General features: G+C 40.3%; 1 protein-coding gene across 1 annotated transcript in view; it reads left to right on the top strand.

The window, feature by feature from the left end:
• sgip1a (SH3GL interacting endocytic adaptor 1a) overlaps positions 1-20638 on the top strand; it is an 82793-nt gene that overhangs the window by 1956 nt on the left and 60199 nt on the right. Inside the window, exons 2-3 of the mRNA XM_044360825.1 lie at positions 10864-10987; positions 17247-17291. Coding sequence (XP_044216760.1) covers positions 10945-10987; positions 17247-17291 — 88 coding nt within the window. The 5' untranslated portion in view covers positions 10864-10944. The remainder of the gene's footprint in view (positions 1-10863; positions 10988-17246; positions 17292-20638) is intronic.

Here is a 20638-nt window from a genome sequence, read left to right as displayed (position 1 = left end):
CGAGCAGCTAGTCAAATTTATCAAAGTGTGGCGATCGAACACATGAGAGGACTAGAACATTTGAAGCTTGAGTACACCATAGAGACAGGAGAAGGGGGGACAAGAGTGAACGGCTTTTGTCCTCTGCAGCGGTTGAGTAATTATGTTTTTGCGTCAAGTCGATTCATTCAAGTTGATTGGCCAAACTCACTGCATCAAAGGGTCTGGCACAACTGAAAAATAATTACAGCTTGTTTGGGACATTAATAATCAGTTTGATTAATTACGTTGAGTATGTTTCGTAAGAGCTGCAGCGTAGATGCCTGGGGAGAGTTGATTCAGAATATCAGAGGCCAGACTGTATGCAATGAGCATGTGACAGTATTTCCCTCCAGTCAGTTTGCTAAATATTTTGGTTTGTTAATTTTTTTAGTTAAATTGAGCAGGTGTTGTTGCATGTGATGACTCACATGCGCCCACGCCTGAGTTCTGGGTCTGTCTCTCGTTCCATCACTTCCATCCTGTACCTGTGGAGGCTTTGGCTAGGAGTAGCCACAGCCTGATTACTGCAGTCTGTGGCTGTATCCGAAATGTTAGTGTTAGTATTCTATACTAACACGCTATTTAGTGTACTAAAACAAATTTTTTGGTATGTCTGAAACCTTGGTGTAAAACCAATAGCACATGAATTGATTTCTATTTATGGGAATAATATTATAGTATGCAAGCACTGGACACTACGCCACTATAAATATCCCACAATGCAATACAATACTGACGACAACAACAAAACATAACAGACAATGGCTGCCAGGGACCAAGGCAGCTCTGTTGTAATGTCAATAACACTTCAATTTAAGTGTAAGCCTAATATGTGGTTTCACTTTGCTAGGCATAATATATTTCTTAAATTAGTTCAGACTTTATGGTTGGCACGTGTTACCAGGGTTACGCATCTCCAACCGTCAAGGAGGCTCTTAGCAAGTGATGTGATAATTGCAGCTCACTGCATCCGAAAAGATACATACTACTGTTAATTCACACAAAAGTATGTTGAACGATAGTACATATATAGGGTATGAGTCATTTTCAGCATGTGCACTCTTTGGTAGGGTGGGGTATCCTTAAAAGTTTATTGATAATCAATTCTGATTCTGCTTATCAATTCCTAGTGTCAATTCCAATACGGTAAAAAAGAAAAAGAGGTCAAATGTTTAGTTAACAAAAATATCTCTATTCTTTTAAGTGTTTACTTTGACTTTTATTGTAAATGATTGATTTTGATTTTATTGTATTGTTTGGAGTAAATACATACAATAAAAACATATGATCCACAGTCATTACATACATTTTCTTGTGGATGCCATTTGCACACTTCTGTAAAAAATGACTGAAAAAGGTAGCAGTAGGGTTCCTATTGTAGGACAGATTCAGATGCTCAACCACCTCAAGTTTTGTCGTTCTATAAAGCATTGCCATTGATGCCATGCTGCCTTAAATGTTTGGGCGCATTTGATATGCAACCTGACTTACAGCTAATTAGCTTCCCACATGCATTGCACTTCGCCTTGTCATTTTCTTTAACAAAGTGAAGCCACACTTTTGAGTGTTTACCGCTGTCCATCTTTCACCACTGTTGTGTTGTTAGCAATGCATGCTCGTATCTAAACAAATTGACATGCTGTTGCGTTTATGCATGATGTAGACAGGTCCTGGCAGATAGCCACATCCTTGCAGATATGTAGCCTTGTTTGCAATAATAATGGGTTATCGTGCTTGGGATCCGATGAGCAGAACTGAAATTCAAATTTTTTAACAGGTACCCGGTTCTTGCGGCCTATCCTTACAACAAAAATGACAGTATAGGTCTAAAATTCACCCAGCAATAACAACCTATAGTTATGTTTACACTAGGGCTGTAGTCTCCTGGTCAACTGGTTGATTAGTTGGTCGATATCCTCTCGTCCGTCCAAATTCTCATTGGTCGAATAATCGCCATGTTATTTTCATAAGGAGAAAAGTGCTACATCAATAGCCTTCCAGGATTAATCAATTATTTCCTGCGGTGGGAGGGACAGACTAACAAATTACCTGTGAAAACGAGCAATTTGTTAGTCTGTCTCCAAATTAAAGGAAAAACCAGGACAGTCCTGAATGCTTGACCCCTACAGTGAGGAGATCCAGCGGCTCTGTTATGCTGTGGGGGGCATTGTGCTGCCATAGTTTGGGTCCACTTGTCCCCTTAGAGGGAAGGGTCACTGCAAATCAATACAAAGTTGTTCTGAGTGATCACCATTATCCTATGATGAAACATTTCTATCCAGGATGACAATGCCCCAATTCACAGGGCACAAGGGGTCACTGAATGGTTTGATGAGTATGAAAATGATGTGGCCTTCGTAGTCACCAGATCTCAACCCAGTTGAACACCTATGGGAAATTTTTGACCAACTTGTTAGATAGTGCTCTCCACCCCCATCATCAAAATACCAAATAAGGGAATATCTTTTGGAAGAATGGTGTTCTTCCTTCCAGAAGAGTTCCAGAGACTTGTAGAATCAATGCTAAGGCACACTGAAGCTGTTCTGGCAGCACGTGGTGGCCCAACACCTTACTAACACACTTTATGTTTGGTTAATGAATCACTCATCTGTATGTGTTGATAGTAATTATTAAGTCAGATATACTTATTGATACAGCTTCATAGTTATTCAAACAAATCAAAATTAGTCATTAGAAATGAAGATAATGGCAGAGCACATTTGGCAGATTTCTATGTCTCAGTGCATATGTTAGATGTAGTCTGTGCTTGGGGGAATCATGTTGAGTTAACATTCCAGAGGCCTATTGCACATGTGAGAGTTTAGATGGAGTGAGTTGAAGTAGAGATTAGTGTGGGAAAAGCTGTGGGGGAGAGAAGGAGTTGCCAGACATGAACGTGATGAGTGAAGAATGAGGTTTCAGTTTTGGGTGGACTTTGCCTTGGAATTTTACCTTGGACAGTTTCTGACCTCGTTTCCTGTGTTGAGCTGTGAAAACTCTCAAATGTAGTATTATCAGGCAATGGATTCTCGTGGCTCAGCCCATGAAAACAGTACTATGCCCCTATATTACATTAGAGCCCAGCGGACAATTTGGAGAAAAAGGATTTAAAATTTTTCCAAATGGCAGAGCCTCAGGTGCTCAAAAAGTTTTAATGCAATGCCAAGAAGGTATTCCACTCTTGACTTCAGTTTTTGCAATACATTTAACACTTATTTCTATGAATACTGTAAAACATATTCAGCTGTTATTTTGCCTAAATGTAGTGAGAGAGAGGCATGCACCTCAGTTGGAGGCAACACAGTCCTGTTTAGACCCTAAATAGCAGAATGTGACTATTTGGTTCTTCTTTGGGAATCTGCTTTCCCAGATTTACTCAGTAAAAAACAGTCATGATGTGAAATTTAAAATAGTTTGATTAAAAGTTGAATAAGTGAAAGTTTTACAAAGGTAATTCATTTAATTTTGTTATTCACAAATGGATTATTAACATCCTTAGAAAAAGGGTGTGCAGGAATAGAAAATGAGCATCTCTGACATAAACAATATCATCATTTGTCAGTGACTTTCAGCAAGGCATTGAGTGTGATAGTTTTGTGTATTATCTCCCTGTGCCCCAAATCTCTCTGAATATTTGAGGAAATAGAAGTAAATATAGAAATAAGAATATATCCTCAGACAACGAGCGTGGTTAAATACAGAAAGTGTTGTTTCTGTTGGAGAAAGGGTGAGTCATTCATGCTGTGTTTGTCACAGATTGTTCTTGGGGGAAGCCTTATGTATTTGTCTGGAGGAGCCAACTATTTCCTCAGAGTAATAGTCATTTGGGCCTGTCTGCATGCTCGGGAAAACCCCAAATATACGGCCAACCAACCCATCAGTTGTCTTATAAATCATCTTTCAATTTCTGAAGTGCCATTAAAGATAAAAACATGCATGTGGAATGCTCTAATTGTATTAAAGATTATAAAAAGCTTTCTCAGCCAAGACGTCACACTGCGCTGGAAACCAGTCTGCCAGTTATCTGCTCAGTCAGTCAGTGTTTATAAGCAGTGAACCTTCATCCTGTTCCCCTATTGTTTTTAATTTTAAAGTCAATTTATGGGGTGCTTGATTATATGGCCTTATGTCAGCTAATTCATATTAAGGTTTATTGGTCGTGTTGTTGTTGTGTTTTAAATGTTCACATTGAAGCAGGTGTGGTTCAGAAAAAGAACGCATTTTCCAGTGTATTTCCAGTGATGCATCAAGGATGTGTAGTTCATTAGTCCATCTGTGAGCATCACGGATGTTGCTGCAATGTTTGCCCTGTGCTTATTTTAAGGCAGAGTTTACTGGAAGTGTGTGTGAGGGATTAAAGTGAGCTGTGTGTGGGTGTGTCTGTGTGTCGGGTTGAATCTAGGCTTTCTGTGAAGACAAGAGAGGAACATATGCTTTATTCTTTGACACTTAGGAGTTGATATGAAACAAGTCAGTGATGAGTAAGAAAGAACAAGGCATGCTGTGCCTTCTGGGTAGATGTGCTCTTGTATGTATGTGTATGCACATGCACATGGAATTTTGTATATATTGAAGTGTGTGTGTTTTGATGTTTGCATATAATCTTCTGCTGTATTCTGGTAAAGAGGTCTCCGGCATCATGGAAAGGCCTTTGATGTGTCAGCTTCAATATTTTGTGTGTGTGTATGTGTGTGTGTGTGTGTGTGTGGGAGTGCTCTACATACACACTCCCAAGAGGGTCCACAGGACAGCTCTTGGTGCACCTCAACACACTGCAGACCAGAATGGCAGGGAGTTCACAGTGGAATCTGGCCCACAGATACATTGGCTGATATGAGCCGCTCAACAGGAGAAAAGGAAAACTAAAAAGTAAACAAGTAATTCAAAAAGGCTTCTGGCATCAGCTGAGTGCCATAGGCGCAGCAACAGTTCCTTCATTTTTTAGGGAAAGAAGTAGGAAGAATTGATGCCATAGGAAGCCTCTGAGTTTTCAGACTATTGTCCCGACAAAAGAAGTACTTTGTAGAGGACACCTTGGGCTCTGAGAATTTTTGATGGTCGTTAATTGGACTTTTTTTTAGATCACATTATTAATCAATTAAATAAAAAAAGAAAAATCATGAATAATGAAAATAATCATTAGTTGCAGCTCTGATTGGGCAGAACTATTGGACAGAAGTGGTATCTACAATGCCACAGCATCTACTATTGGGGCTGAGCCCTTGAGTACTTGCATGTCTTCTCTAACAGAGACAAATTATAAGAGCTCAGCTTTAGGGAGCTACTCTGTCTTATCCATGTAATGAAATTATAGTAAAAATGGAGCTGAAATCCACTAAAAGAATGGGTGACTACTGCCAGGATTACCCATTCACTTCAACCCATTAGACACATGCAAAAACACACTGATACGCACATACTTTGTACTGTAGTAGAAGTTTTCTGCTGTGTTACTGATCCTCTACCATCCTGACTCAGGAAGTGTGGTGAATCTGTGGGTTGTATATATCCTAGTTGAGCTATGAGGCCTATAAAGTTTGAGAATAGTCCCATGTTACATTTTTTTAACCTTACCATTAAATGTTGTGAACCTTACTATGTCATGACACATTTACCTTTTTCCATGAAGACTTTGAGTCTGTCTCATGACCTCCTGTAATATGTCAGAGGCAGGTTCATTGTCCTCACTACTTTGAAATGCTGTCAGATAGAGCAGATCTTAAAAATCTACACTCCTATTTTAAGAGGCATCATGAATTATGGGTACAGTATTAAATGCGTCATTGGGAGGCCTGTCCAGGCTCCTACCAGCACGTCATAGCACAAGCACACACACGCACACACGCACACACATAACCTATATTAGCAACATTCTCGTGGGTGTCCAGCCAAACTGGAGTGAGCAATGAGCAAGCGTAGGCAAGTTCTTCCTTTTTTCCAAATCTAATTCAGCTATGGGCAATGGGATTTTTCTTTGTGAGTTGTCAGACACAACTTTGTGAGATTTCCTGTTCCCACCTTAACTTGAGGTCGAGGAGCCTTTCAGTTGGAAATATAATAATAATTCTTTATGAGGGTTATTTTCCTGTTAAACAGAACTCCGAAATGGAAGTGATATCTAGAAGCTGTTACAGAGTATAAAACTCATGCCTTTGCTATTCCTGTTGTCTTTAAAATACTCATTTGAAAATCCCTGCAGTGAGTTCATCTGGCTCCATTCTGTCATCTCAGCCTGGCTGTCTAAGCAAAGACCGGTACTCTTGGGAGTGGCCTAATTTAAACTGCTCCACTGTTTATAGATATAAGCTGATTGTATAGCAAGTTTGGGCTCTGTTTATTTAGGCTTGGGCCTTGTGTGGAAATGGTAATTGGTGTGAGTACGAGGGACATATCGGACCAGTGTTGACATCCTGGAGACCATTGGGGAGACCACAGACCAGACCGGCACAGTATTAGAGGGATGAGCTCATCTTTTCCATCTATGTTCTGAGGCTACAGGGGAGGACTGGGGTTTCAGAGGGGGCTTGTTACAATGGGTTAACTCTGGGTGAAGTTTGGGGTCAGAAAATCATCCTGGCTGTCAGTGTTTATTAAACTGGTGCTACAATGCAGCGAGGCAGTGGGAAATGTAGTCATTCCAAACTGTTATTTTATGTTACAAGTCTCAAGTTGAGACAATAATATAAGAGATGTAGGTAATCCGACTGAAAATCTTCCGAAGTGGCCAGCTACAGTATCAGTGAAAAGTTTGGACACACTTTCTCGTTCAAGTTAATGGGAAGGTGAGTCCAAACTTTTGAGTGGTACTGTATATTAAGCACAACACATGCTAACTTGCTAATTAACAGAGCACTGACTGGTTGATGGTTGATCCCCTCATCTAGGATTTGAAAGAAAACATGGTTTATTTGTCTCTGAGAACAGTGTCATTCCAAGCTTAGTCCCATGTTTCACCTTAAGAAAATCAAGCTAAGAATCAAAATAATACCCCCCCCAGTGGCATCAGACTAAACAAATCAAATCCACCTATGAGCTGACAGACTCCTCAGCATCATCAAGTAATTAGAAAGTGGGTGCTAATTACACAGAAAACCTTGCTGCTTGATGTAGTGTGTATGTGTGTGTGTCTGCCCCCCCTGGGCAGGGCAGCAAGTGGGGTAATGACAGAGAACAGTATGTCTGGCTGGCAGCACTAACAGACAGAGAGCATCATGAGTGGCTGGATGGCACGTAGGCACTCGACATGGCACCCTGCCATCACCACGCCTTATCGCCCTGCATGCCTTCCCCTGCCGCAGAGTGGAATGTTGTTTTGGTTTGACTGCACTCTATGCTGCCTAATCGGTGGGTGGGTGTTTGTCTGTGTACATTTAATGACTGCTGCCTAATCATCATCCCTCATCAGGGCACTTTGGGGGTGGGAGAAGATGGAGCGGGGTGGAGGATTGCTGTGATGTTGCTTCAGCAGTGTGCAGGAAATGGCACAAGGCCTCGGGACATGATACGTGACAGTTACAACATGAGCCCAGGGAAGTCCCAGTATAGAGATGACGTTCACTTACAGGCATCGTATTTGAAAAAAAAACAAAAAAAAAAACCTGTCCTGTGTTGACATACCTCAAGCTAAGTTTAGAGAACTCCACCAAGGTAATACGTGAGAGGTGTGTCACATGTAAGGGTACCTGCGGTTCACATTTAAAACAATATGGCATCAATAAAAAACCTTTCTCATGAAATTCAAAGTAATGACATTAATAGCCTACATCTATTTTGATTAGACACACACCTCTGAAACTAGGTTAAAACATAATGTTGAGTCATCATAAATGCAAGGCATTCTTGTTAAATTGAAGCCGTTTATGTGCCGTAGATTATTTTAGTAAAAAGTGACAAAATATAGTATGAAAATGAATTCATACATATCACTGCTAATTGAGTAATGTTAGTGTCTGCTGCCGGTTAACTTGATGATTTGATAGGAGAACTGCCAGCCTTATCACTTCTTGTTGGCTTGGTTCACATCAGTGTGTAGTCATGTGCCAATGGGTTTTCCCTATTCCTGTAGCACTGAATAAGGGTCATCATCCTGCTCAGCTTGATAAATGTGGCAAAAGATAAGACCTCATTGGATTGGTTTCAGGTTCTTTTTATATATTTCTGAATCATGGGGCTTTTTGAAATTAAAATGGTGATGCAAGTCCTGCATCCAGGCAGAACTTTTTATATTGTGATACTATGCAGTATCACTCTCCCTTTTGTTTAACTTTGTCTTGTCCAGCCTGCCTGTCTGTCTGATGAGCCATTAGCTAATCACCAACAAGGATTGGGCGGTGTTACGACTGCGGCTGCAAATGTGTTTTTGACTGTTGATTAATCCTTCAGTATTTTTTGTTAAATTGTTTAGTGTTTATCTTTAAATACATCTTACATCCCTAGAGCCTAAATTGATGTCTCCAGATTTCTTATTTTGTCTGACCAACAGTCAAAAAACCCAAATATAGTTACTATTAACCATGAAATGCAACAGAGAAAAGCAACAAATCTTCCCATTTGTAAATTTGTATCTGTAAATGTTTGGTCTTTTCATTTGACAAATAATTAATCGGGTATTGTAATTTCCTTTTTTTTGTTGTTGTTGATTGTCTAATCAGTTAATCATCACAATAGTTCAGCACTAGCTGTTGCTAGTGCAAAGCGAGGAGCACAGTTTGTGCAAGGTTGCTATTTTGGGGAAATTGAAGATGGAACTAGAACACATTTGATAAATGATAAGCAATTCAGGGACCTCAACTGGCATCACCATACCTCACCCTCCACTCCCAGTGGTTTTTTACTTGCCAGATAATAACTGCAGTTTGCTGCTAAATGCAGCTTTCCCTTCTTAACCGTATTCATACATTAGCAGAGTGATGACCCATTTAAATTTGTCTTTTGATTTTTGCTGATGGTAAAAACTGTTGTAGACCTGCAAACAGATGCCAAGAGACATCACCGAAAAATAGCCAGATGAGGGCAATACTGCCCTCCACAGGTGAAAGGCATGAGCAAAGGTGGAGAGAAAATAGGTCAGAGGGAGGCTGGTGGAGGGTGTATGTGGGTAGGTGGATGTAAAGGTGGGTGGGGGGTGGTTAGAGACAAATGCAAGGTAAAGGATGGAAGAGAGGAGAATGAGAGAGATAGATGAGTTTAGAATGGAAATGTAGAGTTTCCTCTCCTGTTGCATTTGCTGCTTTTGAAATAAACAAGCTTACTTTACAAAGGTTTCTGCCATCTGGGAGGTATATAAAATGTGCCACAAATAAGAGCATCCTTTCCCATAGTCTATTTCTGAATAATAACTGCTGTCTGTCTAAATGCAAAGGAGATGGCGCCACTCTCAGGAGAGAGTGTTTTACTGAGATAAGGACTCAGAACTGTGTAGCACTTTGCTCAAATGTGACAGTAAAGTGAAATGTCATTGTCATTGCAGGTATCAAGCTTATCTATTTAACGCTAAGTTATTATATCTTATTTGTATCACCAGGGACTGTCATCGCTAATACTGGGGTTAGTATTGCCGTGAACCAGTCTTAATATGATTGTGCAGATAGTGCACCTGTCATGAAAAGATCACAATTTTTACCTGGATTTCTTTTTTTTTTACTGTGTGAATGTGTGTGTCTTCTTGATAGATGTCATTGCCAAACTGCATGTTTTACTGTCCTTGTTCTGTTCTGTAAAAGAAGAAGTTAAGAGCAGATGTAGAGGTATATCAGAGGGTAGGTATTTGTGAGTGAATAGAGTACTGTGTTAAAGTGAACAGCAGATGGCGCCAACAGCATGTGTCATTTTTGGACTCTCATTGGGATATGAATCAACAGTAACTGCATTTGCCAAATGTCATTTTTAGTTCTTGGTTTATTAATCTAATTTCTAGATTTTCATGTGATTAAAATATTAATCTAATCTTATTTTCTTATTCAGAAAATAAGATTTAATCAAACAGTTAGTCCTAGTTTGACACCACGTACCAACATATTCTAATATACAAATATTTAAGAAGTTTTCTGCTGGTGATGTGCAGCAGAATCAGGTGCTTAAGTCCAGAATAGAAAATGTCAGAGGTGAGAAAAGACAGGAACATATTGATTTACTTTGCAGCCTTTAATAGTGCAAACATGAATATTTTGACATTGCTGTGTCTTCAGCGGAACCAAACCAAAACAAAAAAGATTGACTTGTGAATATTGTTTCTTCATGAATATTTCACTATGATTTCATACCTTCAGTACTGTAGGTTAACTTGAATTGTATTTTACTGAAACTTGCAAAGATGGCTCTTTCACATGCAGGGAGAGTTGATAGCATCAAGAACCTGAAGTTAAAAGTACATGAAGTCAGTAAAGTAATACACACATCATATATAGCTTTGCTTATTCAAAGGCACATTCAGACTGTTGAAAAGTTTTGGATTTTTGAATTACCATAACAAAGTGGTAGACATGGAGAATAACAAAATGTGAAATCTGCTAATTGCATATATACAGTCTAAAATATTTGTCTTCTGTTAGTACTCCAGAATTTGTACATGATTAGGGAAAACTATTCACAATGTGTGTCTCTGCATACACTATAAAAATGTCGCCTTTCAGTGCCCGACTAATCTGGACTCATTGCCTACTGTGCCACATTAGTATTCTCCACAGGTTTATGTTGGTGTATGGCAGTGTGTATGCCTTTGCCAGTGCAGTTGCAGTTGTTAATTTATGTGCTGGTATCCGCACCATTGTGTGTGTCCTCTCAGTAGCTCAGGCAGGCAGAGTCCTTGATTAGTCCTCATCCTCGTGTCCTTCTTTTTTCCAGCAGACCGTCATTGTCCTCTGTTCATTCTCTTCCCTTCTCATCCCTCTGGCTGGGGTAAGAGGTCCATGGAGAGATTTCTAAATGGCTGAGGAGCTGTGTACCGGCTGGTTTCGCATCGTTGCAGGTACAGTAAGTACAACCCGTCTCTTGTGCGACAGTACAGTACCTCCTCAGCAGTGAGAACGTAGATTGTTAACATACCTGAAAACAAGAGATATAAGTCACTTTTCTTTTTTCTTGTGTTTATATCCTCAGAGGGTTTACTCTAGATTATCTGATCTCTATGGTGAAATGGGTTGTGAGTGTATGAATTTTTTACTGTAGTAGTAAGTGTGTGTGCTTGTGGTCATTCACCTTCACTTTTTACTGACCTTTTATTTTGTTGCCATAATATGTGTGTTTGCATGCTTATGTATTTTTGTGTGTATATGCAACAGAAAAGAGTCTGGTACTGTCATTGAGAAGAATATGCATTTATTACCACACACAATTCATTTTCCTAAAGCTGCATGCTCTGCTACTTTCTCTTGCTCTCCTCTACTGTCTGCTTTTTGTGTGTTTCAATTGACTCCAAATCTCTTAGAGCTTTGATATCAAAGCTAAGTGATCAAAGACAATCATTTTCATGTTATCAATCATGTTGTGCCTATGAGAGAGCATGTCAGATCCACTGGCCTGCTATGTAATGCAGTCAACTGGATCACAGCCCAGGTCACCATGTTGAGTTAAAGGTAGAGTCAGTGATTCTGGAGAAAGATTGTTCAATACACTTTTTGTCATATTCATTGAATATTCATTCATATTCATACTCATCAAAAAAAACAGTGTTCATGCACAATGCCAGTTTCATGCACAATGCTCTGTAAATGGGGAAACAAAGTGGCTCAGACCGAGCCACACAAATCTATTCCAGCCGATCAGCAGGAGGTGTTCATGCTTGGTCACAGGAGAGGTGGAATCATCAGAGCAGCTATCTGTGTGACATGACAGTCTCCAGCACCTGTTGAATGGTTCACATAGAAAGTGTTTTCTCACGGAACAAATAGGCTTCCATTTTATTAAGTATGTCAGTCCACACTGAATCTGAATAGTCTCATGGAGACCCACCATATTTTTTTACTCTCTGAGTCTGTTTCTGTCGTGTTTAGTGAAGCGAAATCTGAGCAGGCAGCTGTTTAAATCACATAAATATCTCGATGTATATGTGTTGAATTTACTGTATTAACCCTATCAATGAATCAGTAAATACAAACACTGTCTATTTCTTCCCCTGGAGCTGATATGCAAAATATTCTCATTCAGTAAATTTCTGCTATTAGTCAGCCTGGTGAAGGCAGTTTGTCCGGCTGCTGTCCTCTCAGCTCCCCAGGAGCTGCAGCTAACAGACAGCCGCTTCTGTGGACAGAGACGCTGAACGCAGGTCGAGTGAGAAGTGGGGAGGCTGCAGAAAGTGTGGATGGACTGATGTGCTCACATGAAACAATTTTTTTTTTTCTGCTCGTGATAATGTGTGAGAGGAACAGAAGTGACTCTACAGCTGACGCATCACTCTGGACTCTGCCATATTTCTTTTTTGGTCAGTGCCTTGGTAATGCGCATCCATGAATTTGGGGGGTGGAGCTTCTGAGGGAGTACAAAGGGAGGGGTGTATTTGTTTGGGTGTTTAGTTCAAATATCAACACTCTTTCTCCAGAATGACTGACTCTACCTGTAACATTGTAAGGTTATATTGATGTCAATTTTCACAAAGTGACAAAAGACAAAGACGTTGCCCTCAGTTTGTATTTTTAAGCTTCTGTTTCTAGTTCAGAGGCTAATAGTGTCACATGGCATGTCCATCACATGACATACTAAAGTACACAAGGACAGCATTAACAACAACAACATTTTTTAATGTGGCTGCACTGTTTTAAAGCTATCTATAGCAGCAAAAAAATAACAAAAAGTCAAAAGCAAAGTGACATACTGAGGCATACTAAAGCTGTTTTGCATTTTTAATGGACTGACTGACTAATAATGATTATCTGTTTGTGAGCAATTAAATCAATAATGTTAGCAAACACCTAACCTAGACATAACTAATAGTATACAGAGGAGAATAGCATGGGCAGTCTGCATCCGAGATGTTTCACCTATGGCTATGACTTCACTGCCTTTTTTGTCTGGATTTACACTCTTTCATTATACCCAGAACCCTCAATATAACCTCTTTAAATACTGCAAGAACATTTAGGTCTAAATATGTTCTCAGCAGACAGATTTCAATTATTTTGGACATTTTACTTTTCTCTACCCCTTTCAAGACTTTCAGCACATACTCTACAAATGTCAAAGGGCTTCTGTTAATTTATTTTCTTTCTCACCATATTTCATTTCATCCATTTCACCCCAGTATTCTCTAAAAACATCCCTCACAACAGCCAATTTTATAAACCCTTATTCGTTTTAGGCCCAGTTAGAAGTTTCCATTCTTACAGCAAATAAAACAGCTTGTCCTCTGCATCTCAACTCTGGAAGACTTACTTAAAGGGCTTACTGTGAAAAGTTTAAAACATTTTACTTCAGTCAACAAAACTAGAAAAGGTTTTACATAATTCAGATTTTTCTTCTTTACAATTAAAAATTTAGCAAATTGGATAAAATTATTTATTTAAAAACATCACATCAAATTAGTCTCATGATGACATTCATATGGGAATAAGTCCAACTTTATGCCAAACTTGAATATGTTTTGCCTTTTAAGGTGATAATTTTGACAGTTATTGTGCAATATTTTTAGGTGCGATTGGATTTTGGCAATTTGGACAATATTGGTGTGCATATGAGTGGGAAGTTAAAAAGTGTTGGCAAAACCACTCATCAAATTTGTCATGAATGGCCCCTCTCCCTGATATGTTGAGCTGTTGGTAGGTGTGATTGTCTGTTCTTCTCCATAGTAATAGGCAGAAGTGTGTATCTTTATTCATGCTGCTCCTCTGCTGCAGCTCCAAAACATAGCTTATAGGGCATTAGGCTTTATATAGCAAATCCCCCTCCCTTCCTCTTCCCTTATTCTACACTCCTCCACTAGCTGTCCTGGTAGCATGAGTCAGCTGCATAATCACTGTACATACCTCCAGATATCAGCTTTGTTATCACAGACATGCCCAGTACAGTGTGCAGATGGTAGTACAGTGCACTGTATGAGCAAACATCCACAACTCCTCAGCAGTGAAGCCATAACACCAGTGCAATCGAAAATATCCTGCCTTAGTCTAAGTGAACACTAGATGGCAGTACAGGAGAAGTTGCTGGTTATCTAGCAGCCAAGGGAAGTGAGCAGGTATGAGACAAGAGGAATGATTTAGAAGAAAATGGGAGAGGGAGAGAGAGAAAGTGATGGGAAATAGATATGAGGAGAGAGCATAAATGATGAGGTAGATAAAAAGCCAAAAGGAAGGGAGGGTGCAGAACTAAATCAAAAAGGGGAGAGGCCAAGGAAGTCAGTAGATACAGCTTTGGAGTGAGTAAGAGAATGAAATATGAGGGGGAAGGGAGTTAAAGCTGGGGGCAGGGTTGGGGGGTGGGGACCCCCTCCTTGGGAGCATCTGCTGGGTGTTGAGACAGAGGAGCTGGGCAGGGAGAGACAGTGTGATGAAAGGAGGGAGGAGGCAAGTGACAGAGTGGGCCACATGGAGGCATCTTGACAAAATAATGGTGAAAACAGGGAAAAGGGGGAAGAAATCAGCAAATGAAAAGGGAAGAAGTAGTGATAGATGATCAAGAGAAAGACATTTGGTGGGGGGGTGGGGGGGCTTAAGCATTACTTAGGAGGATGCATCAGGCACGTAGAGGCACATGGCTGGCTCTGGTTAAAGCATGACAGAAGAAAGAAGAGGGGGAGAGAGATACCCTGTTGCTCTGGAGAAAATGAAAATACACAAACACATGGTGTAGATAGTATACATCCATATATGCATATGTGTCTATACAAATGTATAGTATATGTGAACAATACCCATACACCTCTATCTCTGTCAGCCCCTAAGACCGAACATTTTGTTTACACATATTTTCCAATTAGATATGGCTTACTATTTCTTTTTTGTGAACTGCCACAGCTATAAATGATTACATGGATTTCCTAGTAAGTCATACACAATCTGGAAATAAATAGAGAGAAATGCACTTTGCTCATAAAGTTTTCCCACAGATTTCTCTCAATTTTAATCAGACTCACTGAGTAATTTTAGGAAAGACTACAGAAAAAACAACTCACAGCCTGTGGTTAAAAGCACTTTAGTATCAAGTGTTTTTCTGTGGCAAATGTTGGATTTCCAATGCAGGGAAAACCCAAGGACATTGAGTAGATGTGGGGTTCCTCCATGAACCTCCTGAAAGCCTATGTAGGATTCCTTGACACAAGAACTGTATCTGTGTTTGATATTCAACGCATTTGTTTATGGACAAACTGAGTGTCGTCATTCTGTTTGTGGATCCCTTTTATTCATTTCATTTTTACACATTTTATTGCTTTTGCTTTTTAAATTTTTATATGTTTATTTTTTCTTTCTGGCTGCATTGTCTGTGTCGGATCGTGCATATTCAAAACAGAATAAATAAATTAGGTTTAAATATAAGGAAATGTATTCTTATGATTTAGGCTATACCAAAAAGGGACTTCAGTGTTTTGGAATAAATGCATATTACTGCTGAACTCAAATATTTGTAGCAACAAGTCTTTGTTGTCATATGTAGGTGTATGTATGTTTGTATGTCATGTTGCTTTCTATATGAAAAATACATACTGGTAACTGTATAATATTACAGATACACAATACAGAACACTGCCACTAATACAGCTAATGATGATGATAGTAATAGATTTCAAGATTGTTGATACAGATTGTTGCTGTATTCATTCCTGGTTCATGGCCAAATGTCACTTTACTGTTTCTTTTCTTGTTGTTGTTTTCCAGGTTTGCCTAATTGTAAGTCTCCTCTGCTCTTTGGTTTGTCCACATAAACATTCACCCCCCCCCTCTTTCTCTTTCTCTCCACCCTCTAATAGAAAATTAATCAGCAAACACACACACACACACACACACACAAGCACACACCCCTCTCCAGGGGCCAGTCTGTCATCAGCCCTTCCTGCTTGTTGGTTGCATTTGTAGCCTGCGTTGCCATGACGTCACGCTGATCGATCCTCGTCCCGGTGCAGTGGGAAAGCACAGAGGCACAGAGAGACAGCGGAGTGAAACAGACTGGCAGAGTGAAGGGAAGGTGGGAGGGAACGGTGAGAGGAGGAGAGAAAGAAAGGGCAGAGTGAAACCACACCGATATTCTAAGGAGGGCGGGACACAGAGGCAGGCACACACGAGCAGCTACTACAGGAATAGTCACTGTGAGAGAAGGTGCAGGGCAAATATTTTGTGCAGTGGTGTGTTTATAATAGAGCCTGCGTGTGTGCTAAACATGGGTTGTCACTTGGCTCACACCTGCACGTTATTCTCTCCGTGAGCAAATAATTGTCATTCACCACTGGGCAGGCTCGGCACACTGCACTGACATAAGGTAGGGTGAAGGGGAGGGGTGCATGTTTGTGTGTGTGTGTGTGTGTTTGTGTGTGTGTGTATTTTGTGCATTTGTGTATCCTCTGTATTTACTCTGTACATGTCTGTTGGCTTTGTCTGTGCCTCTATTTGGATGTGTAAATGTGTGTGTGTATTTAGTGTATCCGTACAGTTATTTGTTAAGCAAGAGAGGTTACTAATGTAGTGTTCTCTTGGGCTATGGTGTCAGGAGATTCAAGCTGTAAGCCATGTGACTCCACAAAGAGCCGCAGGGATTGGCTGAGCCCATCTATGACCTCAGCAAACTGCCTCCGCCCCTCCTCAACACTACCACCCCCCTCCCTGACACACACATACACACACACAAACTCCCTCCCACCCTCTCAGTCTCTCTGCCTCTCTCCCTCTCTCTACCCTGCTTCATTTATTTATTTTTTTTCCTCCAGTTAGCTTTTCCCCCACCTCTCAGCATCCTCGGCTGAATGTGTAGGTTAGAGCCGCAGTAGCAGTAGCAGCAGCAGCAGCAGCAGGAGCAGCAGTAGCAGCATCCATGGCTTAAGCCCCAGCTCTGATCGGCAGCTAGCCCGGCCAGGCCCCTACCCCTCCTCTCTCTTCTCTCTCTCTCTCTCTCTCTTTCTATCTCTCTCTGTATCTCTCTCCCTCTTTGGCTAGTTGACAGGCGACGTCTGGGGGTGTCGGAGGCTCACAGTTAGCCAGGGCGTTAGCCACACGCATACGGCTGCTCTGCTGCCCATCAATTTTACTGTATCTTTCTGATAACCGGGGGCTTCTTCTCTTCTCCCCCCACACCTCCTGCTTTCATTTCAGGCTCCTTGGAGATAGAGGAATGCAAATCTGCAACCATGATGGAAGGTACGATGACATTTTTGATTAATATACTGTCCCCCTTTCTGTTGTAATTCAGGGTAATCCCCCCTTTATGTCCTTGTCCTACACCGCTTCATCTGCTGGCAAGCGTGTGTGTGTGTGTTTGTGAGGTTCAAATGTCATAAGCCGCCCTGCTATTTTGAGTGCATACATTCCGGTGACTTGCATGTTATTCTTGGGAAAAGGGCACAGACACTGAATGTCTACCACAGATGCACAATGGCGAGGCTAATTGAACCGTGTGTACCTTTTGTGAGTTTGTGTCTGTGTGTATATGTTGTCCACCCCCCCTTTCCCACTTCCCATCGTAAAGGATTATTTGGATTTATTGTGCAGGAGGGCTTATGTGCCCAGCTGGCTCACTTGTATAAATTCTCTTTGTATGGTGTACTCTGAAACACATGCACATACACACACACACACACACACACACACACACATATACACATAGTGCTGTATGACTCTACTGTGTATCTCCTCACATTGCCATTTTACCCAGTATTTGCGTGTGGATTGCATATCTGTATGGGTGGGTGCATGCATGCATTTGTGCCCACCCATAGTTGGACTGATCCATCACTGTTAGGTTTAGCATAGTGAGGAAAAAGAGAGTTGACGACTGTTTTAGTTTCATGTCCCTTTAATTGATAGCATCATCAGGGGGAAGGCCAGTGATGTAGGCATGAATCCCTACAGCTCTGCAGCTGGTACACGAAACTCTCCATACGTTTCATATGATATCTTTTATTTCTTATCTTCATGTTGTTTAGGCATCCTATATTTAACATGTCATGGCTATGTATTTGACCGGAACAACCTAGAAATGTTGCTTTTCACTGAATCAACCTTGAGTTATGTAAGCTTTCAGTCCATGATGCCTAGGCAACATTTTGAGGCAGTGTACATATAATAAAAAAATCAACATTAGCCATCTGCACACAAGTATATTTCCTTAAGATGATTGTTTTTTGTCTAAGTTCCAAAAAGAAAGATGATAGCGTTCTTGAAGCCTGTTTATTCCGATGCATTTAGTGACTCCATCCCAGTGTGTCTGCTGCCTAGGAAGAATCTCATTAACTGGTTGTCTGGTTGCTTTCGTGTATCTGTGGTGGTGTCTTTCTATCGGTGTTTAGGCAGGAATGATGTGATTGCTCCCTGTTCATGTGCTGTTGGCTCTCTTTGCCTTCACACAACAGAATAAAACATGTTGTTTTATCGTGCCAGTGGCCAGGTCATTTAATTCAGGAATAAAGGGTGGTACCTGCATATTGATTTTGGACAGTAAATTTTAGTGACAGCTTTTCTGATAGTTTGTAGTTTTCATTAGTTTGGACTTAGTGATTTTCATCAGTTCTCAGTCATATTTAATTCACAGTCCCAAACCACATTTTTTTCTCATTTGGAATGCTTAGCCTACTGGCTTGAAGTGTGTTGCACATTTCTGCTAAGATGCCATGGAGGATGTTGTTATGTTTGCTTAGCCAACATTTCTACATCTTGCAGAAGTGGCAGTTAAGTTGTGAAATTTCATGAAAACAGATTAAATCAGTAAATCAAACATCACCGTGCTACAAGGGAAATTTGGTTTGCAGACAGGGTAGAATAGTAAAGCAGTGAACTGGACAGTAAGACACATAAAAATAAAGGGTGCCATGCCATTGGTCTGATGGCCCACTATTCTGAAACCCCAATAGTTTGAACTATTGGGTTTTCGGTATAATGGGCATTTGGACCAATGGGCAGTCCCCAAATAAAGTAAAAAACTAAATGGATCACTGCCACACTATACATCCAAATAGGGAGTTCTTACTAGGGGTGGAGCTGAATCTGAATACAGTATTCAGAAAAGAAAAAATAGTGGATTTTTACAAATATTTATTTCGTACAAATATTTTAAAAATGATTTGTTTTCGGGAAGGAAAAAAAAAAACATCAAATAAGAGCATGCGGGTCAGTTACATCGCTATCGCAGTCTCTCTCCTCTGCTCCACTGTGTTATGTGTATTAGCGGGTCTCAACAAGGGGAGTCACATCTACCTGTTGCATGACGCATATTTCCTCATTTGGACATCACTTCCGGAGTTGGGGGTGTTCCCCAGAGACAAAACTGAGGTACAGACATGCACAAAGTACTTTCAAGGGACTCTCTATAGCATATTGTTCCCCCTCTTTCTGTTAGGTTGTAAAAAAAAATAGGCAATAAATGAAAAGTGCAAAGCAATAATTGCCTTTGAAGTTCTTCCCTACAACTTACATGCTATGCTGTTGTTGTTATGGGTGTATAAATAGCTACAGGTCTGTCTATGGAGTGGCATGGAGCGGAGTTTTAGCTCAGTTGTCAGCACAGTCATCTATGATCTGGGAGACTTGAGTTCGAGACTTGGTGTGGGGACCTCCTTCTTAAGATAGTTTATTGATGAATACTTATTTCAACACTTTAGCATCCTAAAATTAAAAGTGTAATAAAAACAAAAACTGGATTTTCACGTCTATCTCCACTTTTATTCAAATACAAATAATTTTGCTATATCAACAAATACAGGTACAAATACAAATACAGGGCTCTCTGCACATCCCTAGTTCTTACCTCATATAATCCACTGAAAACTGTTTAAAAACATGTAACCACGTTATTGGTGATCTGTTGAACTTCACAACTGTCCAAAACGAGTTTCTCATTTTTTCATGTCCATTCTGTCTGTTAACGGGTAACGCATGGTTAATATAGATCTATGTTTACTGGTCTGCTGTGTTTAGTTGGGAGTAGATATAAATTTAAATTGAGTGAATCATATTTTAATTAGTTTAGGTGGCTAATAAAAATATCATGTGGTACAGAAGGCCACATCCGTTTTGTCCTTGTCGGAGTTTGGATGGAGCTGTGTTTGCAGCACACACCCACCTTTCTCACCACTCATTCTGTTTTTTCCCTTTAGTATATGGTTAATTATTGTTTATTAACCAATAAGTATATTGAAGGTAAAGCCTAGCTCTTGCACAGCATTGATCAGTAAGATGGGATAGTATGTGGTCCCCCTTCCATGTTGCATTGCACAGATGTATACAAATCCTTGATTCAGTTTTATGTACAGTATTGTCTCCTGATACAAAATCTGAAACACAAGAATACTACACTGGCAGAAGCAGTTGGATTACACACTGAGTCTTTTTAATATAAAATTCTCCAGCTTTATTTCAAGCCTGTGATTGCCTGCCCCACCAACCCCCACCTCTTCTCCTACAAGTGTGCTGTCCTGTCATTGACTACATTTGTCACGAGCCAGGTGCCAGGTTATTAGGTAACAGTTGCAAGGGAAAAAAACAGTCCACAA

This window comes from Thunnus albacares, chromosome 9 (genome assembly GCF_914725855.1).
Source record: "Thunnus albacares chromosome 9, fThuAlb1.1, whole genome shotgun sequence".
Taxonomy (NCBI): domain Eukaryota; kingdom Metazoa; phylum Chordata; class Actinopteri; order Scombriformes; family Scombridae; genus Thunnus; species Thunnus albacares.
This window is presented reverse-complemented; position numbering and strand designations above follow the sequence as displayed.